Source organism: Gekko japonicus, unplaced genomic scaffold (assembly GCF_001447785.1).
Source record: "Gekko japonicus isolate JY-2015 unplaced genomic scaffold, Gekko_japonicus_V1.1 scaffold171, whole genome shotgun sequence".
Classification (NCBI taxonomy): Eukaryota; Metazoa; Chordata; class Lepidosauria; order Squamata; family Gekkonidae; genus Gekko; species Gekko japonicus.
In genome coordinates, this window is record NW_015175975.1 from 1,481,529 (window position 1) to 1,498,240 (window position 16,712).

General features: G+C 39.0%; 1 protein-coding gene across 1 annotated transcript in view; it reads left to right on the top strand.

Annotated features, from left to right (window-relative positions):
* Window positions 1–16,712, top strand: part of LOC107122977 (vomeronasal type-2 receptor 26-like) — a 38,482-nt gene that overhangs the window by 2,247 nt on the left and 19,523 nt on the right. The window contains exons 2-7 of the mRNA XM_015426127.1: window positions 8,184–8,267; window positions 8,695–8,986; window positions 9,812–10,672; window positions 12,457–12,684; window positions 13,330–13,456; window positions 14,311–15,211. Of these exons, the coding sequence (XP_015281613.1) occupies window positions 8,184–8,267; window positions 8,695–8,986; window positions 9,812–10,672; window positions 12,457–12,684; window positions 13,330–13,456; window positions 14,311–15,211 (2,493 nt within the window). The remainder of the gene's footprint in view (window positions 1–8,183; window positions 8,268–8,694; window positions 8,987–9,811; window positions 10,673–12,456; window positions 12,685–13,329; window positions 13,457–14,310; window positions 15,212–16,712) is intronic.

The window sequence follows — 16,712 nt, forward strand, 5'->3', positions numbered from 1 at the left end:
GGGTGGGAGGGCCGAGCACGAGGCAATGATTGAACGACTGACAAGAGGGAAGAAAACGGAGCCAGCCTTTAAGGCTGAGCAGCTCCACCCCCCTTTGGAATTAACCGCAGTCTTCTGCTCCTCCTCGCGAGGAGGCAAACGCGTCATGCAAGAGGCACGCCGGGGCCGTCTCTCGCGCGCCGGATTCCCTCTTTGAAAATACAATGAGGCTTTAACAACATCACTGTCATATGAGAATCTTTGTGGTATAGTGTTTAGAATGTAAGATCAGGATCAAGGATCTAGGTCAGAATCCTCTTGGGGCCAGTCATTGACTGATTCTCCACAAGAAGCTTTGTTGCCCTCGCTCTTCTGTTTCCCCCACTTGCATTGGTTAATTTCACACTATTCACTGCATGGCTGTGTTTTGACCCCCAGCTCCCCCCGGTTTCCCCCGTGTCTTCTCAATCCTTGTTTTTTGAGATTTTGAGCCATTATTTATGTTAGGGTAGGAGTCAGAGATGGAGCTGTGGTGGCTCAAGTGGTTAAGATGCTGAACTGCAGGCTGTGGAAGGTCAGTAGTTCAGCAGTTCAAGACCCGGGTGCTGCATGACGGAGTGAGCTCCTGTCTCTTGTTCCAGCTCCTGCCAACCTAGCAGTTCAAAAGCAAGAAATTGCAAGTAGATAAATAAGTACCGCTTCGGTGGGAAGGTAACAGCATTCTATGTGCCTTGGTGTTTAGTCATGCCGGCCACATGACCACAGAAACGTCTTCGGACAGCGCTGGCCCTTCGGCTTTGAAACGGAGATGAGCACCACAACCCTAGAGTCGGATTTGACTGGCTTTCAAGCAAGGGAACCTTTACCTTTACTTTAGTAGTCAGATACTTAATTTAAACAAGGAAAGCTAGGATTTCAGATGATTTGTTTAAGCTATCATTACAATGGTATGTTGTTATGTTGCTACTTTAGATACTTTTTGAGATATGGCCATGATATCAAGACCGAAATATAAGCATTATTTGGAATTGAATTTTGTTCTGCGGCCTCAAATAAGAAAAACACTGAAAGGCTGCATTTTGACCCGCAGCTCCCCTCGATTTCCCCCGTGTCTTCTCGATCCCGGTTTTTTGAGATTTTGAGCCACTATTTATGTTAGGGTAGGAGTCAGAGACTTACTTTAAAACAAGGAAAGCTAGGATTTCAGATGACTTGTTTAAGCTATCATTACAATGGTATATTGTTATATTGCTACTTTAGGTACTTTTTGAGATATGGCCATGATATCAAGACATCAATATAAGCATGTACACAAAAAATAAAAATGCGGGTGCTGTGGTGGCACCAATGATGCCACCAATGAAAACAGAACCCTCCCTTGAAAATCCTGATATGGAAGAACCATGCCCATGCTAATTCCACTGCTTGTAGATTGACTGCCACGAAAATCCCCCTTCATTAGTGTGGATCTCCTTAAAGAATCTGGGCAAAGGTACTCTGGCATAAAGCATGAACCAGAACCAGAACTTGCTTTGGGGAGAGGAGCATTGGAAGGGTTAGATTTGGGGATCAGATGAATGCCATAGAGTCTACCCTTCAAAGCAGTCATTTTCTCCAGGGGAACTGATGTCTTTAGTCTGAAAATCAGATGCCATTCCTGGTGGTCTCCAGGTCCTACCAAGAGGATGGCAACCATAGGGTTTACACATATAGAGGATGCCACACTAGGATAGAGCTGGGTGACAAAGTACCTTCTAAATCTCTGGGGTCTGAGGTGTAAGTATCATAACACCCAATCAGTGTCCCATATGTCATCTACAGGGGTGTTTCACAAAAATGGACAGCAGTCAAAGATGGGTGAACTGGATTCAGTAACTTCTATTCCCATTTCAGCTCCCCAGGGCAACAAAGGAAAGTTAAGAGAGAGAATGAATTGCAGTATATGAACCTTCCTGCCAAGCCATGTGATGCCAGCAACCATCTCATCTCCATTCCATATAGTATCATTGCTGACTGAAAAAGAACAGAAAACCTTTATTGGCATAACACAGATAAACCAGAACATTGCTGACTGATCTTTTGGTGTCTTTCTTCAGTCACATTGTTGGCGATAACACATAGAGATTTTTCTTCTGGGGGAATGCACCAGAACAGAGTTTCAGAACCTCTTCAACAAATATCTATTTAAAATGTTTTAAATGTCATGAGTTTTCAGGATACAAATTGAAAACTTCATTTCCCTCTACAGAGTTCCGGCACCTTTTTTTCAAAAGAAGAAGAAGAAGAAGAAGAAGAAGCCCTGATAACACATAACAACAAAAAAAAAAACCCTGATTGGCAAATGTCTTGACGGAACTAGTGTGTTGAGAACACAAATTAGGATTGCTGAGAACACAAATTAGGATTGCTAGGGTAATACACATATTCTATCAAGAGCACTTAGTTCAAGTAAAGCCAGGCAGCAGTTCATCCCATTCCTGATGTTTGCAGCCAGGCTCGAATACAATCTGGATAACTTTGATATAGTTTCATTCTGCTCAGGGGTCGTTTCGTAGAAAAAGAGCTAGGGGAACTCATTAGCATAACTCATTAGCATATGCCACACACCCTGACATCAGGGGCACTGCGGTGGACCTGTAAGGCCGGCGGGCGGGGAAGGAAGCCCTGCCAAGGCCCTCCCTGGCCCCAGGCAGGCAGGGGTGGGGAGAGGCGGGGAGGAAGCAACTTGCCCTCCCTCTTCTCCTGCCTCCTCCTGGCTGAATGAGGGCCGGAAGCAGGGTGGCAGGAAGCAGGGGGTGGGGCTTCGTCATGTTCCCCACCCCCTGCACCTCACCCGGGGGAACTGCATTCCCCGCGATCCCCCCCGAAATGACCTCTGATTCTGCTAATTTCCCCCTTTTCCCTCTATGGTCAAGGTTAGATCAAGTCAACACATTAAGCTGCTCAGATCATGGTTCCAAATTATACAACAGGCAACTTGATCATTTTTGATGCATACAAAGAAATCCATTGAAATAAGTATAGGCAAGAAAAAACAATCACAAAACAAATTAATCTACTTGTGGGTGCATGCAGACCACAAGAAATAAAATCCCCAGAATTTCATTCCAGATGTGTTCTGGGGGCACTACTTGTGCCTAGCAGTCCAGAGAAAAGAATAGAAAAGTTTTGACAAAACATGTTTATTTTTCTCAACAGTTCTACAGAAAACTCCTCTATAATTATCAACATTCTTATAATTACTTCTTCTCAGAATCTCTCTGGTATTTAAATGGTCATTGGGGGAAAAGCTGCAGATTGAACTAGAAATACAACCTTTCACATTCCAAGTTGGTGGAAGGGGTGGGGACAGATATGGTTTTCTCAATCTGTGAATATGTGAAATCCTCTTCAGGAGATTATGTAAGTCACATTGTTTTGAATTAAAGTTACTTCAACATTCACATGAGAAGACAGAAATCTCTATTGGGATGAACCAATTCCAGAATGGTGTCACTCGTGGTGTTGGTTCTAGTGCTGATGGATCCATCAGTTTGTAAAGACCATCATGCTAAATGCACCATCAGCAAACCCCTCTCAAGGCTTCACAAATATTATCAAGAAGGAGATCTCATCATTGGGGGAATTTCTTCTCTTATCTATGTCATTTCAGAAATCATGGATTTCAGCAAACTACTCAACGATATGGCATATAATATGCCCTTGTAAGGAGGGTTTGTTTCACCTTATATATATCATCTGTGTATGTCATGACAATAGCTGAAAAGTTGTTCATATTGCACTGAATTCTAGGAATGTAGAGATTCATTTGGATTTCTCTCTTAGTTTACTAGCCACCCTATTTCCATTCCATCCTTCTTAAGGAAGAGAGGGACACTGACTGTTGTCTGCTATGATCCTATATGGAAAACACTAACTTAATAGTTTCCATTATTTCATAATAGAAAAGTTATTACTTATCAAAAGAGAATCACTGTTCAGAGGATGGTTATAATGGAATATGAGTAAATTGCATATAATGCTTTGATCTAGGTATACACATCTCCACTCTCCTAGATGACTCATTGGATAGGCTAGAAATCCTTTAAAAACATTTTAACTTTTTAAGGGAACACAGAATAAAGAAACAGAATAGGGGCAAAGGAATTAAAGGTATGATCGCAAAAACACAATACAGAGGGCAATTTTACAGATATTAAGGACAATCCTTGATTAAAATGCATGTGTTTATAAAAAGAATATGAGTTGGTAGTTTAAAGAACCAGTATAACAACCTATATGATTTATTCTACCATTTTCTCATAATATATTATCATTTGTCCCTATCTTATCTATTTTATCATAAAACATGGATAACCGCATAGAAATTTTGTATATGATCTTAACATTATTGTAATAAAAGTCATATAAAAGATGATCGCCTTAACATTTCATATTAAAACAATCATATAATATTAAACTATTCACATATATAACTACAGAGGTTGGTTATAGTAATCATAGCAGACTTGCCAGTTATTTTCAAATTTATCTTTCTTTCTTTGATTGTTATTTATCAGTTTTGTCATAACTACATATTCTTACATTTTGTCTATCCAGTTCTGAAGAGTTGGTCAACCATCAATTTTCCACTTTGCTGCAAATATTACTCTTGCTGCAGTTAACATGTATCTGAGGAGTTCATACATTGTTCTTTTTGCATTCACTGGTAGAATTCCTAGAAGCATTTTCTAGGTATAGATGCATCCTTTATATACTCATCTAGTCCAAACTCAGTTAAAATTTCTCTCTTATACAGTTGTAAGAAGAAGGAAATGAATTGCTCATGTATGTATCTTTCTTGGTGGGAAATTTCATTTAGTTTTTTTTTTACTCCAGTTATTGATCTCCTTTCACATTCTTTTCTTGAACCATAAGCCAAATAATGTCCAGATTTATTTGCATATTCAAAATATTTTTGTTTGATGTATCTTTTTTCCCTGAATTTCCTCTGATTCAATCAAGTTTAACTGGTTTTTCAGTTGTTTAATTTCTTTTAAAACTGTTTTCTTTGATATTTTTATATTTTGGTCTTCCAACGTTTCTTTCTCTTATTTTAGTAGCTTTTTTCTATTCTATATTTCTTTTTCTTAAAAGATATCGCTATAAGGTTTTTTCTCATAAAAACTTTTTTTGCCTCCCAAATCGATGTCATTACCAAGTCTTTTTTTAACTTTCCTAAATTATATCTTTTTCAAATAGGAGTTCATTGTTTAATCTCCGTCTTTTCCCACCCCATTCTTCCTCCTTGCCATGATAACCATAGTTGGTTATGGTCTGCAAAGAACTTTATTTGGATATGTGCATTTTTTGATTTATGATTAAAGTTTTGGACATCCAACACATATCAATTCTAGAATAATTTTGATGTCAGATTAAAAGGTATAATTTCTAGATTTGGGATTAATTGTTCCCCAAGCATCAATCAGTTGCAACAGTTCCATATACTGAACATCATTCTAGGAAAGTCTGCCCCCCCCTGTCTTTTGAGATTTATCATTTTTGGGTCCCAGAACTCCATTCATATCTCCAAAACTTATTATTATTTTCCCTTCTTGAAAATCTAACAGTTACTGAAATAAATTGCCATAGAACTTTTCTTTGTCATTATTTGGAATGTATAAAGATACCAAAGTGTTGGTCTTGACATCAGGAGATCGAATTTTCAACATTAAATATCTCCCATTCACATCCTTCAGATCCTTTATGATGTTGATTCTGTGATTTGTTATGTAAATCACTATCCCTTTCCTCTTCTCATTCTCAGAAGCAGCATAGACCTTTCCCAACCCTTTATTCTTATGAACACGTTCATGTTGTTTTTATGTGGGTCTCTTGTAGAGAAACAATATATGCCTTTTGCTTTTTTAATAGATTGAAAGTTTCAGACCATTTAGTGGGAGAGTTTAAGCCACTGATGTTTATTGATATAGCATTCAGATTATCCGTCTTCTAAAGAAACACTGCTTCCTGGTTTAATTTCCCTTCTACACCTGGTCCATCCGATAACACTACTGCAAGTTGTTTTGCTTGTTCAATTGAGAATATGGTTCTTCTGCCTTTTGGTAGTTTCACTTCCAATGCAAACAGTACCTTCCAAAGGTACTTTATTTATTTCTTTTGTGAAAGGTTGAGATCTCTTCTCTTTTTCAAAAGAGTGAGAGGAAGATCTTGAAAAAAATGTATTTGTCTCATAAATATTCAGAGGAAAAGTTCTTCGTTTGTTCAAAACAAGATTGCTTGTTTTTTGTGTATAAAGGTAAAGGTAAAGGTTCCCTTGCTCGAAAGCCAGTCGAGTCCGACTCTAGGGTTGCGGTGCTCATCTCCGTTTCAAAGCCGAAGAGCCAGCGCTGTCCGAAGACGTTTCTGTGGTCATGTGGCCGGCATGACTAAACACCAAGGCGCACGGAACGCTGTTACCTTCCCACCAAAGTGGTGCCTATTTATCTACTTGCAATTTCTTGCTTTCGAACTGCTAGGTTGGCAGGAGCTGGAACTAGAGACGGGAGCTCACTCCATCATGCGGCACCTGGGTCTTGAACTGCTGAACTACTGACCTTCCACAGCCTGCAGTTCAGTGTCTTAACCACTTGAGCCACCGCAGCTCCCTTTTGTGTATAAACTTTACCAAAATATCACATGGAAATTTATTCCTGGCAGCAAATTTAGAATGAATTCTATATATTTGATCAATGTGCAGGGAATCTTGTTTAATCTTGTAATGGACTTGTAGCAGTTTAGCAAAGTTCTCCTCAAGATCCAATTTACCAAAATCCCCTGGGATGGATCAGAACATAAGATTACAGCCTCTGTTTTGGACCTCCAAAGTTTCAATACTTTGATAAGTTTTTTCCAGTAAATGATTTTGAGTTGTTTGATGGTGTTCCAGGTCTTTGAATTGCTTCTGGATATGAACAATCTTTTCAGTGTTTTCTTGAATCTTCTTCTGGTTTTTTTTTTAAGTCTGTGACAACCTTGTAGTTATATCTTGTATCAACATTGAAAGTTCCTTTTCGATATGATGAAAGGTATTTTCTTGACCTTATTTTAATTGTGTAATTTGTTGTTGAATCCCTTCTTCTATCTGTGTCACTTTATGACACATTCAATCAACATCTGAGAGGACAGTGTACCTGTGATTGTGTTCAGCTGTATGGTCACGTTATCTTGAAGTTTCTCCAGCCATTCAGGCATTTCCAGATCTGGTTCTCCCTCAGTCCCCCCCCCCACTTTTCCTTGGTATGTGTGACATCTTTTTATGTCTTTATCATCTATAAAGACATTTCATTAACTTATTACCTTAAACTTTTCATATGATTACAATCACCACAATAAAACTATTAAAATTAAACTTAAACCTTAAACTCTAATATAATAATATAAAATCTAATATAATAATATACTCTGATATAATAATAATAATAATAATAATAATATAAAACTCAGTGTCAAATAGAGCTATATCATTATATTCAACAGCAGGAAACTTGTATTTCAAATGTCCTACTTTATAATGAATATTAGAAGCAGGTTTACAGAAACATTATAAATAATTTTAAAAGCAAGTCTAAGATGTTAGGATTAAATAGGATATGAAACACTAAGTTAAATTAGTCTATAATAAGAATAAGTATTTTAGTTATACTCTTATTCAAGTCTATTTCACATAAGAAATAAACCATACGAGTTATTTACCATTGTTACTAAAGAAACTGAGTTCTTGTATTGAGTTCTTATTGTCTTGTTCAGGGCTTGGCATTCAACTCTCCACTTACTATCTTCACATGGGATCAAATCTTCACCTTCCAAAAATCCTTGATCATTCAGATTTCAAGGACAGTGGTTGTGAGGCCACACCTTTTTAAAATAATGGTTCAGCTTCTTTGGGACATAAATGCTTGATTACATTACAGAATATAATATGACTGACTCTCTTGAGAGATATTAAAATATTAGAGAATCACTGAAATATGCAGAAACAATCTTTGGATGAGAGAGTGATGACATATCAAATGGGATGGAGTTGATACATTCTGAAAATTACTTAAACCAATCCATTGCACTATTTCCATAGACAGTATTTCTACCAACATATCAATAATTGAGGATCACACACTATAATATTATATAAATTATGCTTAGTTGCTCTTTGATTCTTCTCATAGTGTATGGCCTAATTATTACCAGCAGATCTTGGCTGTGGCATTTGCTGTGAAGGAAATCAATGAAAATCTGCAACGTTACCCAGTGTAATTTTGGGCTTAAACATCTGCAAAACCTAACTTGGTGCAAGACAGGCATATTGTACCATGATAAACCTTCTCTCTCAAAAAACACACACAGATGTTTCCCAATTTCAATATTTTTTCAGTACTTACATCACAGAGTTTCACAATATTGACTCTCCAGTGGGATATGGAAATTTTCAGAAAGTAACCTAAAATACACAAAAAGCATCTCCAGAATGAGAGATGGATAGAATTTCAAATCAAATGGACAGCAGGCAATATAATAATAATTGATTGATTGATTCGATTTATATCCTGCCCTCCCAGCCAAGGCATCCATTGTACTGATATCATAATCAATGTTTCTAGTCAGTGTTTGAGTGTTTGAGCCTAGGGCACAATGATACTACATTAATTTTACTTAGTTCCTTGCTGATTCTCTTTATAGTGTACTGACTAATCATTATCAACATGTGTTGGCCATGGCATTTGCTGTGAAGGAAATCAATGAAAACCTCCAGATCTTACCTAATGTCACTTTGGGATTCCACATCTGGAACAGCTACTTCAATGCAAGAGAGACATATCGTGCCATGGTAGAACTTATCTCGACAAAGAACACATTTCTCCCCAACTACAAGTGTGACTTCCAGAACAATCTGATAGCAGTCATTGGAGGACTTGAAGCTGAAACTTCCCTCTACATAGCAAGTGTGCTAGCTATCTACAAGCTTCCACAGGTAGGCTGGGTATGCCGAGTATAAACTTCCACATCACATTTTGTACACTTACATGATTGAGTGATCCTCCATATAAAATACTTTACAGAATATTTTTAAATAAGCAACTTTAAGAGAAGAACAGAGGGAAAGACCCAGAAGTCTTTAAAAAAAAGATTCACTGCTTCTAAGCAGACATTTGTCTTAAATTCAAAGTAGGGTCTTTCCATTCCAACAAAATCACTGCAATTGCTCTATATGGGCAGCTATGATCATTTTAACGTTTTCATTGTACTCTTGTTGTCTTTTTCCACTACAGTTAACTTCATTTATGACAGGACAATCTTTACTACCTTTCATAGAAATGAAGATCTTTTCATCAGATGTATTCATCTAGCCCCCTTTCATAATCCAAACTAATGAAACCATTTTCATTTCTTTTCCATAAACAACCTGAAAGTGAAACATTGATCTGTGTTTGATTTTTTTTACAACCAACACAATAGGAAAGTTGTCCCCATGCTTCTGTTCTATTTTTCTGCTACGAACTAACTACATTTATGAAAGTACAAAATTCATAGAAATTAAGATTATTTCATCAGATGTATTTCTCTAGCCCCCCACTCATGCCTTTCACATCCCAAGCAACTGAAAACATTTTTATTTCATCTGCAAAAACAGCCACAAAGTGAAGCATAGATCTGTCTTTGATTTTTTTTTACTAACAACCCAACTGAAAAGTGTGCACATCTCTACAAATTATGAATTCTTTCTCAAATGGAGAAGTATTTTGAAAACTTTTCAATGATATTCTTTACTTTTCCCTTCCAATGTTCAACTCTACAGCTCACCTATGGCTCTGCTTCAGTAATGAATGAAAAATTATCTGGCCTTTCTGTCTATCAGATGGTTCCAAACGAAGTCAATCAATACAGGGGTATCCTCCACTTAATTCTGCATTTCAGGTGGACGTGGATTGGGCTCATTGTTGTGGATGATGAACGTGGAGAAAGATTTCAGCAAGCCCTGCTTCCTCTGTTTTTTCAAAATGGCATCTGTTTGGCCTTCATAGCAAAATTCCTACAGGTCACAACCATCAATTATTATTTTACCATGATGCAGAATGGATTGGAAAAATTTGATGTTGTAATGGAGAGTAAAGCCAATGCTGTTATCCTTTATGGAGACAGTGAATCTATTTCATATATGAGGTGGTCTATACAATTCTCAGGGACAGTTTTCTCAGCAAAAAAGCTTAAAGGGAAAGTATATGTTACGACCATTCAGATGGATTTTGTGTCCTATTATTATCAAAGAAATTGGGACAAACAGATCCTTCATGGTGCTATATCCTTCAGCGTTCACACGAATCAACCACCAGGATTTCAGCAATTTCTTCAGAGCAGAAAACCTCATTGGACTGAAGGTGATGGCTTCATCAGGAATTTCTGGGAACAGGCATTCCTCTGTCATTTCTCAGATTCACTCCTGGGGAAGGAGTTTGATAAGAATTGTTCTGGGGAGGAGAAGCTGGAGAGCCTTCCCGCAGATATCTTTGATATGAGTATGACTGGTCCCAGCTACAGTATCTACAATGCTGTCTATGCTTTTGCACATTCTTTACATGCCCTGCATTCATCCTGTTATGGACACAGGAGGATGGTGGTGACAAAAAAATGTGACTTCTTCAGTAAACCATCATGGCAGGTGAATATCTTAGGTAGAAATGAAAATCATGTGTCTGGGGACTCGAAGAGTATGCAGTCTGTACAGCATATTATCTCCAGAAATCATTCATAAGTTCACACACTTCACTCCTATGCTGCCCCATCCAACTAAAAGTGATTCTATTCTTCATGTTTCATCCATGTTCATCATTTGCTCCACAGTTCTCTATTACAATGAAAGCCAGAATAAAGTGTGAATAAAACATGCAGTTCACATAAGTTGATCATTTTGAATATGATGCTCAAATGATGTAGACATTCATGTGTGTTTACATGGAGCTTATTTGATATTTTTGTTGAATTTGAGGTACAGAACAATTTAATGAGAGATGACTGATGAACGCAGAATGAAAGAGAAAATAGGACCGATGTATGCAGAAATCATGGGGGACAGCAGGTGTGGCAAGAAGGGGAAATCAGTAAGATTGAATGAAAAAGTGGTTGCATCAAACTGTATATATGAATCATCCTTCTGTATGGTTGCGGTCACACGCACCAGAAAAAATGGGGGGAGCGAGGCTATTTCCTCCAGAGGAATTTGACCCACAGTTGCACGATCACACCTCCCTTTGAAGCTGTGCACACAGTCCATCAGTGCATGATCAGATGCAACTGTGGGTGAGTCTTTTTGTGTGTGCGCCATTTTCCCCCCATGTGCTTAACTGAGGAATCGATGAATCGCACCTCCGCACCTAGAGCTCCATGTAGAGTTTGCGATGGTGTGCATACTGCGAACGGGGAAAAACCACTGGCACAGAGTCAGGATGTGCTGATCAGACCATCCCGACACCATGAGAAAGCGCTGGAGCCTGGCACTCCTTCTTTGCCCATGCATAGTCAGCCTCTGGTGTGCCCTACATCTGGGGCACTCAGGAGAACTAGGCAGGGAGTCTGACCTTGGGGTGTCTGCAACTGGGGGCGCTAGGCCAGGCTCAGGATTGGCCTCTCCTTTTTGCTGCACCTCGTGTGCAGCTGCTGAAGACTCTTCCTCCTCAGGTATTGCTGAGGGTTCTTCTTCTGGGCTGACTCCAGAGGAGGCTGGGTTGCTCCCTGTCTCTTCCTCATCTGAGGAGTAGTCAGCCATGATACTTATGTTCTTCCAGTGCTAAGACCATCTGCATATCTATGGAGGTGGATGGCTCTGGTGCTGGGAGATGAGTCATGCCTACCCCACTAAAAGGAATCTTGTACCCTCTGACTGTACAGAGTGGATAATCAATTATTGTCAACTTTGATGTAAATTCTGGGCTATAAAGCATTTCTCCATAGAACTTATTTGCTATTGTCCTAAGAAGAGTATTCTAGTTATCATCTTATTATTTGTGGAATTTATTCTCTCAAAGTCTTGATACTAAATTTGTTTCATGTTTCATACCACCATGAAACTCACCTAAGTGTGGAGTTTCCCTCTAGTTGAAGAGCCCATGCTGTTGAGAAAGAACCCATGCTCTTGAGAATGAACCCAATGTTGGGGGTTTATTTTCTTTGAATTTCCTGTCACTTTGGTAGGCAAAAAAAAAAGGTAAAGCTAGTGAATGCATTTCCTCCTGATATAAATGCATACAAAAAAAGAAAGAAGAAACTCTGAATGTGTGCAATGTTTACAATAATAATTTAAAAGGATAAAAAGGAAAACCATAAAAATATCAGGCTATTTCATTTCATAAATTTCCTTTAAAAATCCACTAAGAAGGAATTATCAACATGCCCTTTGCTTTCCAATGTACAGATGAACTCAATTTTTGTTTCCCCTTTTCAATCTAGCTTCACCACTTCTTGAAAAGTGTTTCATTTAATAACAGCACTGGGGACAATATTTCATTTGGCACTCATGGAGAGGTTGTAACAGGGTATGATATCATCAACTGGCTTGCTTTCCCAAATCAATCTGTTTTTAAAGTCAAAATTGGAGAGGTTCATCCAGAAGCTCCTGCAGAACTAATGCTTACTATTAATGAAGATTCCATTACATGGAACAGCTGGTTTAACCAGGTAAGATTGGTCTACACCAGAGGTTCCCAAACTAATTTGGCATACTGCCCCCTTTTCAGGAAAAAAAATTCAGTGCCCCCCTGGACATCTACCTTCAAGAAGTGGACAAAAAGATGCAGTTTGTGGATCTGCACCTGGATCGTTCCATCCCACCTGGATCGTTCCAGCGCCCACTTTGGGAACCAGTAGAGTAGACTATGCACAATCTGGGGAAGCCTCCATTTAAGAATACATGTTACGCTGACATGCACTGTGGTGCTCCATTGTTTTTTAAACTATTTTTAATGAGAAATGCTGAGTACCAAAACTGATCTGAAACCACACAACAGAAAGAAGAGCCACTTTGGGTTAATTCAGAGTAGGCAGGAAAAGTTTTTTTAAGAAGGTTACTGGTTTCTTAATGGGGCCTGTTTTGTTCCTGATGTCACAACTCATGCAATCCTTCATTTTCAAACATGAGAAAGCCCTGCAGGAGTAATTAAACATAAGATACTTGGTAGCAAATGACTCAAGCAAACTGCACACCACAGGTGCGAAGTGAATGTCTTGGCCTATTGACCACTAATTATTTGAAGAAACACAACATCTTTTTTTAGATATGTTAACGGGCTGGTTTTCTGTTTTCCTCTCTCATTTATTGATTAGACACAGCCCCTTTCTGTCTGCAGTGGAAGTTGCCATCCAGGTTACAGGAAGGAAATGAAGGAGGGAGAACCATTCTGCTGCTATGGCTGCATTCCATGTCCAGAAGGAAAGATTTCCAATCAGAATGGTAAGACATTTGCAGCCCAATCCTAAAGAGGGTTGCACCCTTCGAAGCTGAGATGTAACCTGGTGTAATTCAGTGGGCAGCATACTGCAGTAGGGGTTGGGAGATGTAGGTTTATATCTTTACTCTGCAATGGGAGTTTGCTGGATGACAATGGACCAGTGACATATTCCAAATCAGACCTGCCTCACAGAATTGTGGTAGTGATAAAATGGAAGACCGGAGAACATTATCAGCTGCTTTGGGTCTCTACCTACCTACCTGTCTGTCTATATTTTTTTATGCATACAGTTTTAGATTTGTTGATATACGATACTTCAAAACTACCACCCCATTTCTCCCCAATGATATGTGAACTGCTGATGAGTGATTGTGAAATGTCAGAGTGGGTGGGATTTTCTCCAAGCTGAGTCCCAAGGAAATATGGAAGTCCCAAAAAAATAGGGCCAACATCAGTCATACTGATTGCATTGGTTGATTTCAGTAAACTAAGCTCCATACACCTTCCTGTTGCTCTGGTGTGGTATGACCTTGAGCTAGTTGTGCCTTCTCAGTTTAACATTCCTCTATTAGAAACTACATCAGCCATCTGAGATTGAAGGCCCTTTAAAGCATCCCACAATCAAATACATTATGTGCCACAGTAGTGATCTAGTTTCAATAGGGAATTAAACAAAATAATCTGCCTGCCTATGGAATTGTCCAGCCATTCCATGAGAAGTTCCTGCAGGTAAGTATTGGTTATGGAGTGAGATGTGGAGGCTGTAATCCCCTCAGCATGATCCATTTGAACAATGAAATATAGGAATATTTATAGGAAACACTGAAGCTGTCTTCCTTCTACCTCTTTTTTACAGACTTGGATGAGTGCATCACTTGCAAAGAAGACGAATATTCAGAAATGGGACAAACTCGATGCATCCCCAAAAATATCACTTTCTTGTTACATGAAGAACCATTGGGGATCATTTTTGTGACTTTAATCCTTTCCTTTGCTTTTATCACACTTTTGGTGCTAGGAATCTTTATAAAGCACCACAGCACCCCCATCGTCAAAGCCAACAACCGGAACCTCACCTATTCTCTCCTGATCTGCCTCCTCCTTTGCTTCCTTTGCGCTTTGCTATTCATTGGTCAACCTCAACTGATGTCATGTCTCCTCCAACAAACCATTTTTGGCATGGTGTTCTCGGTTGCCATTTCTTGTGTGCTGGCAAAAACTGTTATGGTGGTTCTGGCTTTCCTAAGCATCCAACCAGGAAGCAGGATGAGGAAGTGGGTGGGGAAAAGAGTAGGCAATTCCATTGTGATTTCCTGCTCCATTTTCCAAGCAGTCCTTTGTTTTGCATGGTTGGCAACTTATCCCCCATTTCCGGATGTTGACATGCACTCAGAGACTGAAGCCATTGTACTGGAATGTAATGTGGGGTCTGTCACCATGTTTTACTGCGTCCTTGGCTACATGGGGTTCCTGGCTGTTGTTAGCTTTGTGGTGGCTTTCTTGGCCAGAAAGTTACCCAACAGTTTTAATGAAGCCAAATTTATCACTTTCAGTCTATTGGTGTTTTGCAGTGTTTGGATGTCTTTTGTTCCCACCTACCTGAGCACCAAGGGAAAATCCATGGTGGCTGTGGAGATCTTTTCCATCTTAGCCTCCAGCGCTGGTCTTCTGGGTTGCATCTTTACCCCTAAATGTTTCATTATTATTCTCCGTCCTGAGTTGAACAACAGGGAACAGCTGATAAGAAGAGGACTCTTGTAAAGAACCATGTTTACACTTACAATCTGCGAGGAAGATTTGTTTATCCATCCTTCTGTCTGTCTGATACTCAGATAATTCAAGAATTAATCGAAATATGAGCCTAGGAGTCTAAAAAGTGGCAACTGGATTCAGGATTACCATGAGAGTTATCCTAATGGGTATCAAAACATCCTGGCCCATGAAATCCCTGAACCATCACATGCCTCAGATTTTTCATTGGAAGCCATCATTTATTCAGAAACCTCAAAATTGGCCAGTTACCTCAGAATGAGTGTTCAAGTTGCAATGACAACCACGAAGGGCATCACACCATCTTGGATTATGTAATCTTCAGAAATTTTACCCCACCCTTCATTCTGATTTGGAAACCTTGGTTTACTGAAGCAGTCATAGCTCATCTGAAAATATTTTTAAAGTAATGCTAAGCAAGTGGCACTTCAGACAAACGATATCTTCTTGCGTATTTTTTTTTCTTTGCAAGAGATTGGAGACTTGGATTTAAATACCCCCTCAGTATCCCCAATTATCTAGTGAGAGTGGCTATGAAGAGTATTTTTTTTCTCGCGTATTTTTTTCTTTGCAAGAGATTGAAGACCTGGATTTAAATACCCCCTCAGTATCCCCAATTATCTAGTGAGAGCGGCTATGAAGAGTAAGGGGGAGTGCTTGTTATGAAGAAACAGAGAAGTGGGGTAAGGGAAAAGAAAAACGTCTGACTGACTTTAAAGTATTTGCCAATTAGTGTGAGAGCTGTGGGAAAATGTCAAAAGAAGCCTGTTGAAGGCTGTGCCAAAAGAACTGTGGAATTTAATTAAACAGTGTTTAACAAGGATACATTTAAGGTAACTTAAGGTGGACTGTAAAAATGGTGGCAGAGGCAACAGAGGTAAACAAAAAGAAAAACGTTTGCCTGAATCAAAAGTACTTGCTAATTAGTGTGAGAGCTGTGGAAAAATGTGAAAAGAAATCTGCTGAATGCTGTGCCAAAAGAATTGTGGAAATTAATTAAACAGTGTTTAACAAGGCTACATTTAAGGTAACTTAAGGTGGACTGAGAAAATGTTACATACAGTGGCAGCAGAGGATGAGGATGATCTAGATATAATTCTACAAATAGAAGACCTTACTGTTGAACAATTTAAAAAGTTTTTAGAAGAATCAATCAAACAAGCAGTAGCAACAGCTTTTAAAAATCTGTTTGAAGGATCACAGAACTTACATGGTTTTTTGCTGCGCTTTTTCGGTAGGAAGCCTCAGTTGTGCCACGGAAGCGCTACGCTTCCCAGATGTGCTGGTGAGATCGCGACCGGAAACTCCGCTTGTCTTCCGTATCTCTTGCGTGGCTAATGTTGCGTGTGACCGCAGCCAGTGTTTAACAAGGCTATATTTAAAGTTACTTAAAGTGGACTGAGAAAATGTTACATACAGTGGCAGCAGAGGATGAGGATGATCTAGATATAATTCTACAAATAGAAGACCTTACTGTTGAACAATTTA